We start from the raw sequence: 16,122 nt of genomic DNA on the forward strand, positions 1-16,122 counted from the left end.
TTGTATACATAATATTTTATATGTTCACAAATGTTCATAATATTCATAATATCTCATTTATAATTGATTTATTTTATCTTTGCCATGATGACAGCACATAAAGACACTTAAACTGACATTCAAAGGCTTAACTAGGTTGATTAGCGTAACTAGGCAGATTAGGGTAATTAGGCAAGTTATTGTATAATGATGGTTTGTTCTATTTGTATACTATTGGAAAAAATATAGCTTAAAAGGGCTAATAATTTTGACTTTAATGTTTTTAAAAAATGTAAAACTGATTTTATTCTAGCTGAAATAAAACAAATAAGACTTTCTCCAGAAAAAATATTATCAAACTTACTGTGAAAATTTCCTTGCTCTGTTAAACATCGTTTGGGAAATATTTAAGAAAAGAAAAAAAAATTCAAAGCGGAACTAATAAATCTGACTTCAAGTTCATATATTAACTGGTCCAAGGCATGGAATATCAAGGACTTTTTTGCTTTTTAGTTTCTATGTATCAAAATGTTAGTTTTCTATACCATATGATGTTCTTTTATTGCTATGGTTAGGCTATTTTTAGCACCATTTTATTCCTTTTCTCACTCATCAACTGGCAGTAACTGAAGTCACAGGTAATCACCAGGCTGTACATGTTAACTAAGGCAAACATGCTAGGAAAATGTACAAGAGCTTTGGTTACAAATTGACCACTTCAAAGACTGGCTGCTTTTTGTTTCTTTTCATTTAGAAATCTGAGATAAATTATCCATTTTGCTCTTATAATGACTTTTAAATTCACGAAAAGTGATATTCAAGCTCAAACAATTGTAATAATATTGAAAGCACAACAGTGCCTTGTTTTTCTGTTCATTATTGGCCATGCAAATTCAATTTTTCACTCAGGGAATTGGTTGAGGCAGGAGTGTTTAACTGCACATAAATCCAGGTTGGGCTTGAAAAACTGGTTGAACAGCAACTTTAAAGAATATACACACTACTTTTAGGGATAATCATTTTGGTGAACATGAAAAGAATTAAAGTTAAAGAATGAATATAAAGTGCTCATGGTCAGTGTTTGGACTTCAATAAACTTATCTCACATATGGCAATAACTCTTAATGTTTTAAATCTATTTGAAGCTTCCAACTCTGCTAAAATATTCAATTTGGTTGTGGCATTTCATCATGGTTCAGATGGTTAAAAGGGGTCCCAAGTGCATCATGAAAATAAACACCATGCCATTACACCACCAGCAGCAGCCTGAACTTTTGCTTTTTCCAAATCTTGATGCTACTATCCAAATATTTGCAGTAGTAATCAAGACACCAGGCAATGTTTTCTCCAGTCCTCCATTGTAAAATTTTAGTGACCTGTGTGAAATGTAGCCTCAGTTTGTTGTTATCAGCTGACAGGATCGTCTTTGGTGTTTTCTTCTTCTGCTGCTGTAGCTCATCCGCTTCAAGCTTTAACTTGTCATGATGCAGAGTTGCTCTTCTGCAATCCTCTGCTGTAAGCAGTGCTCATTTGAGTTACTGTTGTCTTTTTTATCAGTTGGAAACCGTTTAAAAATTCTTCTCTGGCATCAACAAGGCTTTATTGACCCATGTGACTCACTGGATATTTATTCTTCATTGGACCAGTTATCTCTGTAAACCCTAGAGATGATGTACATGAAAATCTAAAATAAAACACAGACTAGCTCATCTGGCACAATAATCATGCTCTTTAAAGTCACTTAAATCACACTTGTTCACTATTCTGGTGCTCACTTTAATATGTGTGTCTACATGTGACACACCATGTGACAAGTGAGTGTAAATAGGCTTGTTTGTTACCAGAATAGTTAGTTACAGCATCTGTCAGCAGGGAGTACATCTAAATTTCTCGCTAAATTCCAAGACTTCTGATGATACCTTTGTGTGTAGAACATAGTGAAATTTAAGCAGTTAAACGCTGATAGGCTTCTTGTCACCCCCTTTATTGTGCTATTGGGAACTTGACACACATGGCCGTGATGAACTGTAAACTGTCATTGTTCGGAAGACAGCTGCGAGGAGATTCTTTAGAGTGTTTCTTTTGTGCTCAGTGGAAAAAAATGAAAGCACTCAGATTTTGAATGACATGAAGGTGGCTACACCCTCTGTCACACTGAATTTTATTACCAAGCCCACATACTTCTTTAGTCTACTTCACACTGTGGTGAGGCAGAGTCTGAATTTTCACATTAAAAGGTGTAGTTTACATGGAAATGTGCTCACCCTTAAGTGGTTTTGTTTTCTATTGAACACACAAATACATACTGAAATAGATATTTTGAAGAATGTTCAAAACCAGAGTCCATTGGCACCCATAGTAGGAAAAAATACTACGGATGTCGATGGTTTCTAACATTCTTCAAAATATCATTCTATCAAAATGAACAAAAACAAAAAAATAATAATTTAAAACATGTTTGTAACAGGTAGAGGGTGGATATTTACGATTTATTCATATAGTGTATTCATATTTGTATAGTATCACATCATAAGTGGTATAGCTTATTATTATTATTATTATTATTATTATTACAAATAGTAATCAAACTTATGTATTACAATGTATTTATATGATTTAATATATGATTCATTCATTTATTTTCCTTTGGCTTAGTGTCTTTATTAACCAGGGGTCACCACAGTGGAATGAACTGCCAACTTATCTAGCATACTGTATGTTTTACACAGCGGATGTCCTTCCAGCTGCAACCCAGTACTGGAAAAAGTTTAATATATATTATATAATAAAATAATATATTCAAATACAATAGATTTGATCACAAATATGCATGGTACACAAAAATATATATAAAAGCTTTATTAATATCATTAAAGCATTCCAAAAAAGAGCATAGTCACATATTAAAGCTTTTTATGATTCACATTATGGGGTGTTTTTAATTTAATGGATGCAAAATACCGTAAATATTAAGGCATTTAACTGACTTACAAAACATTATTGAGACTAAACTAGAAAAGAGTAGACGACGTGATTATATATGGATAACGTAAGTGCATGTTTACCAATACAAACACAAAGCAGCAGAGACATTGAGCCGGTAGAGGGAGCAGTGCAGATGAATGAAATGATGAAACCTGAGGTCAGACGGTTTAATGCAGCTGGTCACCTCACCTGTAGATTTGGAGAGCATCTCGACTTGTGTGTGGGTGTGGGTATGTGTGGGTTTAATTTTTGGAGCCTCCGCCCAGGATCATAAGTATGTAGAGGAATATCATAATGATGTCCAGATAGATAATTAGAGCGGCGAAAATGTATTCTTCGGGATCGAGGCTGTATTTTTGCCTGCCCATCACCAGCTGACAGTCCACTGCTAGAAACTGCAGGAGAAAGAAAGAAAACCACTGATAAGCAAAATAAACACTGATAAGAATTTAGGGCTCGATCAGCCAAATTGAAAATCTACAAACAATCCAGGAAGTAGGAGAATTATTTTGTTGTAGAACTTTAAAGATTTTTAGATGTAATCATAGGCTTTTGTGATTCATAAAATGCAAGTCAGTGGCTACAACTGCTTTGAGAGTCAGAAAGACACAAAGTGAATTAGATACAGATAGGTAAATTAATACAGATGGGTCTTGACAATATATTCAGGTCTAATGAAGTTTGAATATGATTGTCTGGGTAGTCTTAAGCATGGATAACATACTTCACTATGCCCCTCCAATCGCCAGTTATGACAACAAACAGAAATGGCTAGGAGGAAGTGTCTGTTAGGTTGTAATAACTCTCCTTAAACCCAAAATATAAAAGTAATTTTTATTTATTTTAATATTTAAAGGAGCCATTATCTTCCTAATGTAAAATTAAAAGCAATATATTCACAAATAAATAAAACTAATTTACAAAGCAGAAGTGTCTAAGATCGGTCCTGGAGGGCCGGTGTCCTGCAGATTTTGGTTCCAACTTGCCTCAACACACCTGCACAGGTGTTTCTAGAAAGCCTAGTAAGAGCTTGATGAGCTAGTTCAGGTGTGTCTGATTGGGGTTGGAACTAAACTTTGCAGGACACCGGCCCTTCAGTACCGAGTTTGTACACCCTGATGTTTTTAGTTAATTAGCCATTAGATTTTCATTTTTGATTAAAGCGCTCGCACATGTGCAGTATGGATGGAACAGTCCACTATTCAATGGGGGCCCTCGGTTTAGAAAAGAAGTATTAACATGTAAATCTTAACAGTTATTGACAGATTTGACAACGACATATGATAAAAATGTATTTTAAAAGTTATATGATTAATATAGGTATCTTGGCATTGGTCGGGGGCCCCTAAATCACCGGAGCCCTAAGCGGCTGCTTACCTCGCTTATAGGTTAAGTATGCGCTTGATTTGGTTTATTCATTAGCAGATGTTTTACACCAGGGGTGACCAGGTAGGTTTCATGGAGATCTACCGTCCTGCAGATTTCAGTTGCAACCCTTATCAAACACACATGCCTGTAATTATCCAGTACTGTTCAGGTCCTAAATAATTGGTTCAGGTGTGATCAGGGTTGAAGCTGAACTCAGCAGGAAGGAAGATCTCCAGGAGCAGGGTTAAGCACCCGTTTTACACTGTACATACTCTAAAACCTGGGTAAGCATTCTTATTCATCACTGATTGGACGTCTACTTTTGACGTCTGAATCATCTTTTAATTTCTTCATTTTGAAGTTTTTACATCATTTTACATCTCGTTGTTTACACCATAAATGTTTCTTAAAGTGATGTAAACCTCGCTGCTAAATTTCTTATTGGGTGTCTTTGTTGTCAAGCGTTCAGCAGCAACAAGTAAACACTTTTCCATTTCACATTGAAAATCTGGGTCAACACAACAAATGCAGTGCTAAGCCTGCTCTGGAGCAGAGTTTCATAACCCTGGGGAAAATTAGGTGTTAAATCACTTCCAAATTGCAGGTTTAAAACGTCTCATTATTTAGAGTTAGAGTTACACATAGTGTGAAAAGTACCGGTAGACTTCAATAACATAAATCAAATCTTTTTTCTTTCTTTAAAAAAAAAAAACATCTTTAACATTCTGTTGAAGGAGAAACTTCACAGACATGTTAGATGCCCTGGGGGTGAGTAAATAACCTGCAAATGTTTCTTAATGAGTGAACTATCCTGCAAAATTTTGTGCTTAGTTTAGGATTGTGATCATTATTTTTGTAAACATTTATAATATTTTACCAAAGCGTAAAGAAGTGCTCCCAGACATCCGTAGACAATCTGCAGAACAGAGGAGTAGAAAAAGATGCTGAAGAATCCAAACATGAGCAAGTCGACGGACAGTATGAGCAGAACGCCATTACAAATAGTGAAGTCCAAACGAGTCTGAAAACAAATCACAACAAATCAGAATGAAATGACCTAAAAGATGAGCAAGCGTATTATGCAAGCTATGAAAACTTCATTAATGTGTTTTAGAAGAGATTTATTCCCTAAAATCTGTGTGAACTGAAAGTTGCTGAGGCTTTTTCAAAATGCTGATGTTCTTTCAATTAAATTGGAATATTAAGTAGTGGGCGGGGCTTTATTTTTGCAAATCATTTCCTTGTGTGGTAAGAGGGGCGTGGTTAAAAACTGTCGTCAGCAAAAGGACTTGCATCACTCCAAATGCAGAAGCAAATGGTCAGAATTTGATTGAATATTACCAAAACAGATTTCTTTCCGTGGATTGACTTAATTGGATTACTAGTTCATCTTAAGAATAACAATGTGTGCCAGCAAATAAGCATTGAACACTTTGATTTCACTTTTATTTTCATCTTTTTTAGTTTGTTTGTTAGATTTGTGATACGTGGGATATTAAACAAACCTGGGCAGAGAAGATGATGATGGTGAAAGAGATGACCAGAGTTGACCCTAAAGCGATGATCACAGCAGTTGTGTTGTGATATGAGGCTACAGTTCCCACCATGTAGGATAAACTCAGCGTGACCATTGACTGTAGACAATAACAAGGGCATTCACATGAAACAAGAGTATCATTAAAGCATATTACATTACATTTAGATTGCTAAGCTAATTGAGAAGTTGCACCCTTACAAACATTAGCCAGAGTTTTACTAAAATAAAAACACTGTAATCTTAATTAAGCCATTGTAAGCAAATATAATCATTGTTTTGATATATTAACCAACGCTGGTGGTAAAACAGTAAGAAAATCAATTCGCCCTTATTAAAATATAATAACAATTAAACCAAGGTTATGTTTCATAAGAGCAGTAAAATAAAACATTAAGGACAAAAGTAAAACCAGATGAAACCACAAAACATTTTCATAAAATTTTATATACTCTCACAAATGACTTTTGCAGGTTGTTCAAGCTAATTATTTAAAATCAGTTGAAACAACACAATTATTGTGGGTTTTTAGGGACAACTTAATTGTTTTATGTTCAATCAATTTAAATTTGTAAAAATGATTGCACACCTAATCGATTTGAGTTGGAACAACATGAATAAATTATGGGGAACCCAGTATTTTTTGCAGTGTATATGACAACTTGACTCTATCAATATATTTACTATTTTTAAGTAACAATTCAATAAAAATTACATGACAAATTTCAGCATGTAACAACATAGAATTTTTATTATTACTTTTATGTTTTTTTTATTATTAAGAATTTTTACAGTAAAATCCATGTCATACGCAGGTTTGGGTCAAAAGTAATCCAAAAGTAATCACATGATCTACAATCAGTAATCCAGATTACATTGGCAACTATTTATCATAATGATAATGACCAATTACTACTACTCTGTTGTATTTAAATATATTGTTAGCACTATTTGATGTTTGTTTTGGCATCTGTTCATTTAGAATTAGAAACGGATGGGCGTCAGACTTAAGCGGAACACTATGCTGCTTTTATATCTTTTATACTCTAGAGTCACTTTTTTGTTCAATTATTTCCTGTTCAATTGGTAGGCGAGAGTACAATGATAAAGAAAATGCACAGTCTGCAGTTATAACAAAACAAACCTCTTAAAGCAATGACTGGTGGACTGTACAAGTGGTTCAATGTACAATTATAGGCCACTGTACTTTCTCCAGAGGAAGTACAGACTGTAACAGTCCATTGCATTAAGTAACGAAAATAACAAAGTTACAAAATGCAATGGCTGACTCAAGAGGAGAAACCAACCTAGTTTATTGTGCAAAGGTTTAAGGGTAAAAAGTGCAAAGCCACAGCCAGTTTTGGAGTTTAATGGTCAAATAGTAAACTATTGACTTGTTGTTGATTATGAATAATTTTAACCCACCAGTCCTACTGCACCTAACCCATCTGAGCACCCATCTGAGCTGGGATCGAACTGGTGATTCTTTGTATGGGAGTCTGTTGCTCTAACAAGGAGGGTAAAGACCATGGTCTCTAGCACCTGTCACTTGAGCACCCTTTTGAGGTCAGAGGAGTAAAGATTATCTGCACAGCACTTTGCATAAGTAACATTGTTTTAAATAGTATTTTGACCGAGACACATCTATTTGAAATTAACTTGTAAAAATCACCCTTAAAGTCTTCCAAATTAAGCTCTTAGCAATGCATATTACTGATCAAAGCTTTAACCTTTGATATATTTACAACCTTTGATATATTTTCATCAGCAAGTAGGTGTATATTTACAATGTAAATGGAGAGAAAATTGACGGCAGGAACATCAACGATTTTAGATATCCCAAAGACAATGGCCGAAAGCAGAGAATATCTGGAGAGACTCATCCTGAAATTGCAAAAAAAAATTGTAAGAAGGTGGGGTTATGCCTGAACATTAAAAAAACGAAAGTGGCCTTTAAGAATGGAAGATGCAGCATAAAGATCCACAATGAAAAAATCAAGACAGTACAGGGCTTTATATTCCTTGGTTCCAAGAATGAACGAAAAGGGGACACGACACCTGAAATCAAGAGACGGTTAACCCTTGCTCTTAGCAATGCATATTACTGATCGAAGGTTTAGGAGAAGTTTCACAAACTAATTTCGAAAGAAACAAGCGATATAATTGTGATAAAAAGTCGCGGCTGGTCTCTTGTCTGTAATCATTAGTAAGCCAATCGGATCATTTCAAACTCACTATAAAAAGCCCAACTAACATCACTCCCTCATCTTAATTTTTTTGAAGAATCCTCCTATCCACCCTATTTCCCCCTTTTTTCGTTAAGCAAGGGGAGCTCTCGAGAACTAGCTGATCTCGTACTCCCTTACAAGCTTATTGACCAGGCGAGAGCCCTGGGCTCAATTATCTCCAAGCTCAGGGTTCATTCCCGGGACAGCATGCCAAACCTGCTATTATTATCACACATTATCGAAGTGTATTATCGAGTGAAACTCTTGAAATGAACCTTTGATATATTTACAACCTTTATATATTATATTATATTTATATTATAATATATTTTATCAGCAAGTAGGTGTATATTTACAATAAAAGCGGAGTGAAAATTGACTAGTGAGAAGGTGCGGTTAAGCCTGAACGTCAAGAAAATGAAGGTGATGACGACCTCCGAGAATGGAAGATGCAGCATAAAGATCCACAATGAAGTAATTGAGACAGAACCAAACTTTAAATTCCTTGGTTCTAAGATTGACCAGAATGGGGACACGACACTTGAAATCAAGAGACTGTTAACCGTTGGTTGGAATGCAGCGGTGAGCATAAATGCCATCTCGAAATATAAGGATATCGGCACTGCAATTAAAGCAAGGTCAGTCAATGCGACTGTCTTTCCCATAGCAACCTATGGCTGTGAGACCTGGACATTCAAGAAGACAGACATAAGAACAATCTATGCCTTCGAGTTGTGGTGCTGAAATGAGTGTGAATCACCAGCAAAGAAGTCCTAGGGTGCATCAAGCCAAAAAACACATTGGAAGCCAAGATTGCCAAGCAGAAATGATCCTATTTTGGCCATGTCATAGGAAGCAATTCACTTAAAAATGCAGTCGTGCTGGGAACGGTTAGTGGAAGGAGGAAGAAAGGCCGACCAATAACTCGTTGGTTTGGTACTGTCAAATCTGATATCAACATGAGCATGCACAAACTCAAAGAAACTGTGATTTATAGAACATAAACATTCATATTCTTATGTTAACCCAAACACTCACCAGTCCCACCAGATTCCAGGGATGTTTGCGACTGAACGTGGAGGACACCGAGAGGCACAGGGCCACCACCATAAACACAATATACGAACTGATGTAAATCCAGATGTTCTTCTGGACCGCTTCCTTGACTGTCTTTGAGAAAGTGAAGACGCAGACTACAGTAAACGTGACCAGTAGCTGAATAGTTACCACACTGAACACCTGCACACAGGCAGAAAGAGATCGCAAGTGAGGATGAAACCAACAATTCAGAGCACTCAGAATATTTATAGATTACATGAGAGAAACACTTACCTTTCTGATAAATGCTTTCTGGACTGTATTATCGTCAAATGCGGACACAAACACCTGATGCTCCTCAGGTGGAAGTACAGCTGTGTGAAGAAAAAGAATATTGTGTTCATGCATTTCTTCTGTAAAATTTCAAATTTGATTAGAGTTTTTGTCTTTATTAACACGGTAAAGTTGTATGGATTTTGCACTCAGTGTAAATCTGAACAGTGAAATTTATTAAATTAAATGTCACTCAAATATTTAAAAAGTTAATTGTACTTAAAGGTGCTGTAAGTTATTTGACTATTCTTAAGCATTAAATTACTATAATATGTTTGCAGATATTTAAGAAACATGCTAAGTGAACATTCTTGTTTATCTGAAAAACTATGCTGAAGTCAGTTATTCTGCTTTGAAAATGTGAGTTATGTGCCGTAACGTCAGTCTTTGTTTTGGTTTTTTTATCCCGCCCAGTGCCACTTTAGCTAATTATATTTCAGCACCCCGGGTTGCCTTGATGGAAAACTGCATATTTCATTTATTGATAAAGCAAGGCTCTCAAAGCATGCGTCTGTGACCGAAATGTGATCTCAGGTTGTCAGAAGCAGACTCTGAAATGAGACTCAGATTCAGAGTTCCACATGAGGTTTTCATTCATTCATTTTTTTATCGGCTTAGTCCCTTTATTAATCCGGGGTCGCCACAGCGGAATCAACCGCCAACTTATCCAGCAAGTTTTTACGCAGCGGATGCCCTTCCAGCCGCAACCCACCTCTGGGAAACATCCACACACGCACTCATACACTACGGACAATTTAGCCTACCCAATTCACCTGTACCGTATGTCTTTGGACTGTGGGGGAAACCGGAGCACCCGGAGGAAACCCACGCAAACGCAGGGAGAACATGCAAACTCCACACAGAAACACCAACTGAGCTGAGGCTCGAACCAGCGACCTTCTTGCTGTGAGGCAACAGCACTACCTACTGGTTTTATAATTAGAAAATAATATAACTGTTACAAACGTAAACATTAGGTAAGCAGGTTATATTGTAACCCCATGTTCTAACAACACACTATGTGACAAGATTTGCAGTGATAAGTAATTTGGCTGACCAGACGAAGCACGACAGAAATTTAAATACAGCCATTCAGAAGCACAGAATATGCACTCCAATGACACCAAAGAGCATTTAAATTAGGATTAACGTGTTCCAAATTATAGGGTGGTACAAACTAGCATTACAAAGGTAAACTGTTTGTGAATTTGAGAGTACACAAATATAGAGGAAGCCCCTACAAATCTTACAATTAATGAAATTAGACCTAAAAATTGTAGCTGCTAAAATAAATACTGAAAATAAACATCTACCTCATTAAACTGACATAATGTGATTAGCTTAGTTTAGAGGAACAAACAGCACATCAACTTAGGAAGGAGATCCTTTGAATATTATCTTGAACAATGGGGAGCCAGAGCTGCAACGTTTTGGCTTAGAAATATAAACACTAATAAAAAAGTATTAAAATACAAACATGTTTGACTGAGAGACTTTTTATCACTGAATAGAGCACAAGAGGTGTACCTGAGGCAAAAATTGAAATTGAGCCAGAAATAGAAGTCGTTTTTAATATTTAAATTCGAGGTGTTAGTTAGAACAAAAACTCATTTTAATATGGAGAATATTCCTTCTATCGTGTGTCATTGCTTTTATTTAAAACATGACTTAAATCAACCTTTAGGCTCGATTGTCAGGCTCGCTCTGGCAACCTGCACTTGCATTTGTTTTGATTCAGGAATGTAATACCCAAATTAACCACTGGGTGTCAAACTTACATACTGCACCTTTAACAGAAACAAGTTTTGTGAACTCAAAATTGTATCGTATTAATGGGATTGTTGACATTGAAAAAGGAAATTCTGTCATCATTTACTCAGCCTCCACTTGTTCTAAGAGATATTTTGTAGTATGTCGGAATCCAACAGCCTTTCATAGCATTGTTTGTTCCTACTATTACTCTTTTGTTCCTACTATTTTTTCAACATTCCTCAAAATATATTTTTTTATGGTCAGAAGAACAAAATTCATAAAGGTTTACAGCCACTTAAGTTTGAATAAATGGTGAGAAAACGTAATTTTGGGGTAAATTATCCCTTTAAGTTTCAATTTGACTAGTTCCCAGCATGCTTTCTGTCATATTGTATGAGGAAATTATAATTTTTTTAGCACAATATTAATTTAGGAGGGCAGCATGGTGGTGCAGTGGATAGCGCTGTCGCCTCACAGCAAGAAGGTAGCTGGTTTGAGCCCCTGGGTCAGTTGGCATTTCTGTGTAGAGTTTGCATGTTCTCCCCGTGTTCACGTGGGTTTCCTCTAGGTACTCCGGTTTCCCCCACAGTCCAAAGACATGCGCTGTAGGTGAGTTGGGTAAGCTAAATTATCCATAGTGCAAGTGTGTATGTTCTGGTCCTCCAGGTTGAGGGTTGAGCATAAGCTAACGACATGCCTCATAAAAACTAGATGTTATGAAACGCCGATATGGTGCGGCTAAATATTAACTTCAATGTAAATGGCCCTGGGAGTACATAAGAATTAATGTAGGAAGACATAAATTATTCTGTAATTTTGGACATTTTGGGATATAAACATTTCTGCTATGTTGAAATTGTGGGGTTACCATTGTAGTGAAGAGTAGAGAAAAAGACTACAGAACACACACTCGTATCTCGTGTCACTCGTATCTTTTTGAATGGGAAAAAGTGTAACAGTCATTATGGTGAATAATGTCCGTCTACTAGTACATGAGCCAATCGTCTATCCTTATATGGCGAATAAAGCTCGCCTTCTAGTACAGGAGCCAATCATCGAACGCTACAGACTGACGATTCTCTGGGGAAGCGGCTCGGACCAGACTTGAGTTTCTGCAGATTTTGCATGATTTAGATATTTAAGAATACAACTAAAGACACAGTTGTTGTTTAATTTTGTTGGTGACTCCTAATATAAAACTCAGTCATAAGCTTGGCAAGCAGTTTTAGAGAGTTTTATGTTTCCCCATTCAGACAGAATGCCCGAGCACACTGCCCGAGAGGTGTTTCAAAGATGGCCGCCGAGTGAAATGACTTGCCTTAAAGGGACTTAGGTAGATCATGTTAAAAATTAATTTACAGTTCACCCACAAATGAAAATTTTCCTCACATTAAGTCATTTCTTCTGTTGAACACAAAACACAATATTCTAAAAATGCTGAAAACAAATATTTACAACTATAGAAGGAACAAAATACAGTACCATGAAATTTGATTTGCCAACAATCTTTAAAATATATAATTTTTTCATGTTCAGCAGAGGAAATAAACTCCAACTGGTTTGGATCAAGTGGATGATGAGTACATGATGGCAGAATTAGATGTTTTTGGGTGAACAAAGATGAAGAATAACTATAATCATCCAAGTGTGTTAAAATAGTTTGTTTGATAGTTACATTAACAAGAGCTGTGTGAATGGTGTGTCACTGAGTTATGTCTTTGTGCCATTTCCCAAATCAATAAAAGAAATTATGTTCTGCTAATTTAAAAATTGGTTTGAGTAATCTGAACTCACCAGTTTCTGGGCTCGTCTCTTCTGTTTTGTTGACTGCGGCTTCTTCTGGTGGCAGAACGGGTGCAATAAAGCCGACTGGTGGAGGAACAGGCTGTGGGTAAACGGGGCCGATGGGATACGAAGGGGGCATATATGGAGGTGGGGGATACATCGGGCCACTTTCAGTCACAGGTTTTTGGTTCTCTACATCCGCCATCCTGAGATCTGCTTCAGAATTTCAAAATATGTCAAAACAACAGGAGTTTTCCACATTTGGGACAGAAGGTACTTGAGTTTTGTGCAATCGTGGGAAAATGAAAGAAGCTGTCAGTGTACAGGAAATGGTTGTATGTGCAGTGTTTGTTCGCTTTTGTGTGGTTTGTTGTTGCTTTGCTGGTTTGCCAACAGTTTAAGATTATAATATGTTTAATAACCTAATATAAGGCTTATTCGTAAAATACAATGAAATGTTAAAGTGAACTCAATAAAATGTTCCCTTAAGATGCAGGAGTTCAAAGGGAACGTCTGCTTTTGGTTCAGTTTTGGAAAAAGATTTTTCAGTTTTATTCAAATGTTTTAGGAGAAAACATTAGTCCAGATATTGAATTAGCTCTGTTTGGATGCTCTGACCCTGTATTAACATGCTCACATAATCAGCAAATGTCTATTATGTTTGGTGTGGTGGTGGCTGAAAGGGTGATCCTGATTGATTGGAAGTCCACTTCACCACCTACTATCCATAAATGCCTGACTGAAATGGTTGCTGCTCTTAAGCTTGAAAGAATTCGTTTTGCCAGGGCTGACGCTTCTAAAAGTTTTTTACTCTTTCTCTTTACTCTCTAAACAGTTTTACTCTTTCTTTTCAATGTTTTGAGTTTTGATCAAGTAAAACTTAACAGTGTATATTATTTACTCTATATCAGGGGTGCTCAACCCTGTTCCTGGATATCTACTTTCCTGCAGAGTTTAGCTCCAACCCTGATCAAACACAACTAAAGCTGCGGTCACACTGGGCTTTTCCTCCCAGATGGTATTTTTCTTATCATTTATATAAAAAAACGTATTATAGATTGTATAAATGTTTTTGTTCTGTTTTGTTCTCATAAAAACTGTTATAAAAAATGAAATTAAAAAAGAAATGTTAAATTGATAGGGCACCTGAAACTAAAAAGTCTGTCATAGTTAATCCTTGCTTCACTTGTTCCAAACTTTTATGATGTTTTGCAACCTTTAACCATTGGCTCGTATAGTAGGAATAACAAACACTATGGAAGTCAGTAATTACAGGTTTTCAGCTTTCTTCAAAGTATCTCCCTTTGTGTTCAGCAGAGGAAAGAAAATGAGTGAATTGTGAGTACATTTTAATTTTTGGTTATCTACCATGTTAAATGATACTTAAAGTCATTTTAAGTCTTTTTATACATTTAAATTTAATAACACAAAAAAAAAATACTTGCTGACAAACTGGTAACAGCTTGTTGTTTGAAAGATAGTGGAAAAATATGAAGGTTTAAAGTGACAAATAATAAGCATACTGGGTCTAAATTTTTGTCTTATTATCACAATTTGTCTTAATCAGGGGTGCCCAAACTCGGTCCTGGAGGGCCGGTGTCCTGCATATTTCAGTTCCAACCCCAATTAGACACTCCTGAACCAGCTAATAAAGCTTTTTCAAGGTATACTAAAACTTCCAGGCAAGTGTGTTAAAGGAAGTTAAAGCTAGGACACCGGCCCTCCAAGTCTAAAATATTTTGCAATATATAAACTATAGCGATTGGCATTTTAGTGAGCATGTGTTATATAAATTATTATAATTATGTTACAAAAAAAAAAATCTAACTTACTAAGTTTAAGCTGTATTACAGTCATACTAACAAAAGGAGCTTTAGACTACATTGCATTTCATTTAAATTTGAATAATCAAGTGATTAACTATACTGCAAGTTGATTAATGGGACATTTGAGCCATTTAGTGCCAGTTTTAGTTAAAATCGGGCTTTTGTTCTAATTAACGTTATATACAAAAATTAAATAAGATTTTTAGTGTTAATACATGATAAAAAATTCTAAAATTGTTCCTGCTGTCACTGTGTTAAAAATGTCCTTAAGAGAGTTCATTTCATAAAATAGCCTTCGGCAAATAACAAAAGCAGGACAGTCCAGTAAGGGGAATTGTGCGGTACAAACATTGAGTGGGGTCTCATCTTTAAGCAATCTAATAGACATGTAAATAATTATTACAGTTATTAATATATTAGACAAAACTTTGAAATCAGTCTTACCTTCTGCTCAGTGTTGGTCTTGTTTGAGGTGCGAGCACTCAGAGCTCTGCTAGCTTTAGTTTCTCCACTCACCTTTGCTTCACATAGACTGAAAATGGTTTCACATCCTTTGGTTACATCATTTACAAAAAAAACCCTTTGTGGAAAATCTGCTGTGGCCAAACTCTGCCATCTTCCTTTCTCAGGGTCATCGATCTAAATTATTCATTCACTCCGCCAACCGCCAACTTATCCAGCATGTGTTTTACGCAGCGGATGCCCTTCCAGCCACAACCCAACACTGGGAAACACCCATACACTCTTGCCATTACACACATACACTACAGCCAATTTAGCTTATTTAATTCACCTATAGCACATGTCTTTGGACTTGTGGGGGAAACAAATCTAAAGACCCCAGAGAAAACCCACGTGAACACAGGAAGAACATGCAAACTCCACAACTCCAACTGACCTAGCCGAGGCTAGAACCAGCGACCTTGCTGTAAGGCAGTTGTGCTACCCACTACGCCACCGTGCCCCGTTCTGAATCACTGCAGTGTTAAATGATAATGTTTAGTGCAGTCTTTTTCAGCTTTATTCTTGTTGTTGTTGTTTTTTAGGAATGTTAGTTTGAATTAGCACATTTTTATGCATAATAACATATAAATAACAATAAAAATTATGTTTAACACCATTTAATCTCTATGATCACATTTGTAGCTACTTTATTATTCTAGTTTGACAAAAATTGAGAGAAAAAAACTGCAAATTCCAAACAATTCTGTCTGCTGCATGTTGAAGGATTTCAGATTTGCCTATTTATCAACTTCAAACTAATTTTAAAACACTATATATTTGAGTTTTCTCA

General features: G+C 36.0%; 1 protein-coding gene across 2 annotated transcripts; it reads right to left on the bottom strand.

The window, feature by feature from the left end:
• Nucleotides 1-2,823: 2,823 nt before the first annotated feature.
• si:ch211-284o19.8 lies at nt 2,824-15,362 on the bottom strand. 2 transcript variants are annotated; one of them, XM_087241182.1, is made up of 7 exons: nt 15,273-15,362; nt 13,012-13,215; nt 9,427-9,506; nt 9,133-9,333; nt 5,838-5,966; nt 5,210-5,353; nt 2,824-3,359 (listed from the first exon to the last, which is right to left on the bottom strand). In XM_087241182.1, exons 2-7 carry the CDS (start codon nt 13,205-13,207, stop codon nt 3,207-3,209), a joined length of 903 nt encoding a protein of 300 aa, XP_087097308.1. In that variant the 5' UTR covers nt 13,208-13,215; nt 15,273-15,362; the 3' UTR covers nt 2,824-3,206. The 2 variants fall into 2 exon arrangements, with proteins under 2 accessions (XP_087097308.1, XP_087097307.1); XM_087241181.1 differs by having other exon boundaries at nt 13,012-13,218.
• Nucleotides 15,363-16,122: the final 760 nt, after the last annotated feature.

The sequence above is a fragment of the Danio rerio genome, chromosome 2 (genome assembly GCF_052040795.2).
Source record: "Danio rerio strain M-AB ecotype USA chromosome 2, GRCz13ab, whole genome shotgun sequence".
Lineage (NCBI taxonomy): Eukaryota > Metazoa > Chordata > Actinopteri > Cypriniformes > Danionidae > Danio > Danio rerio.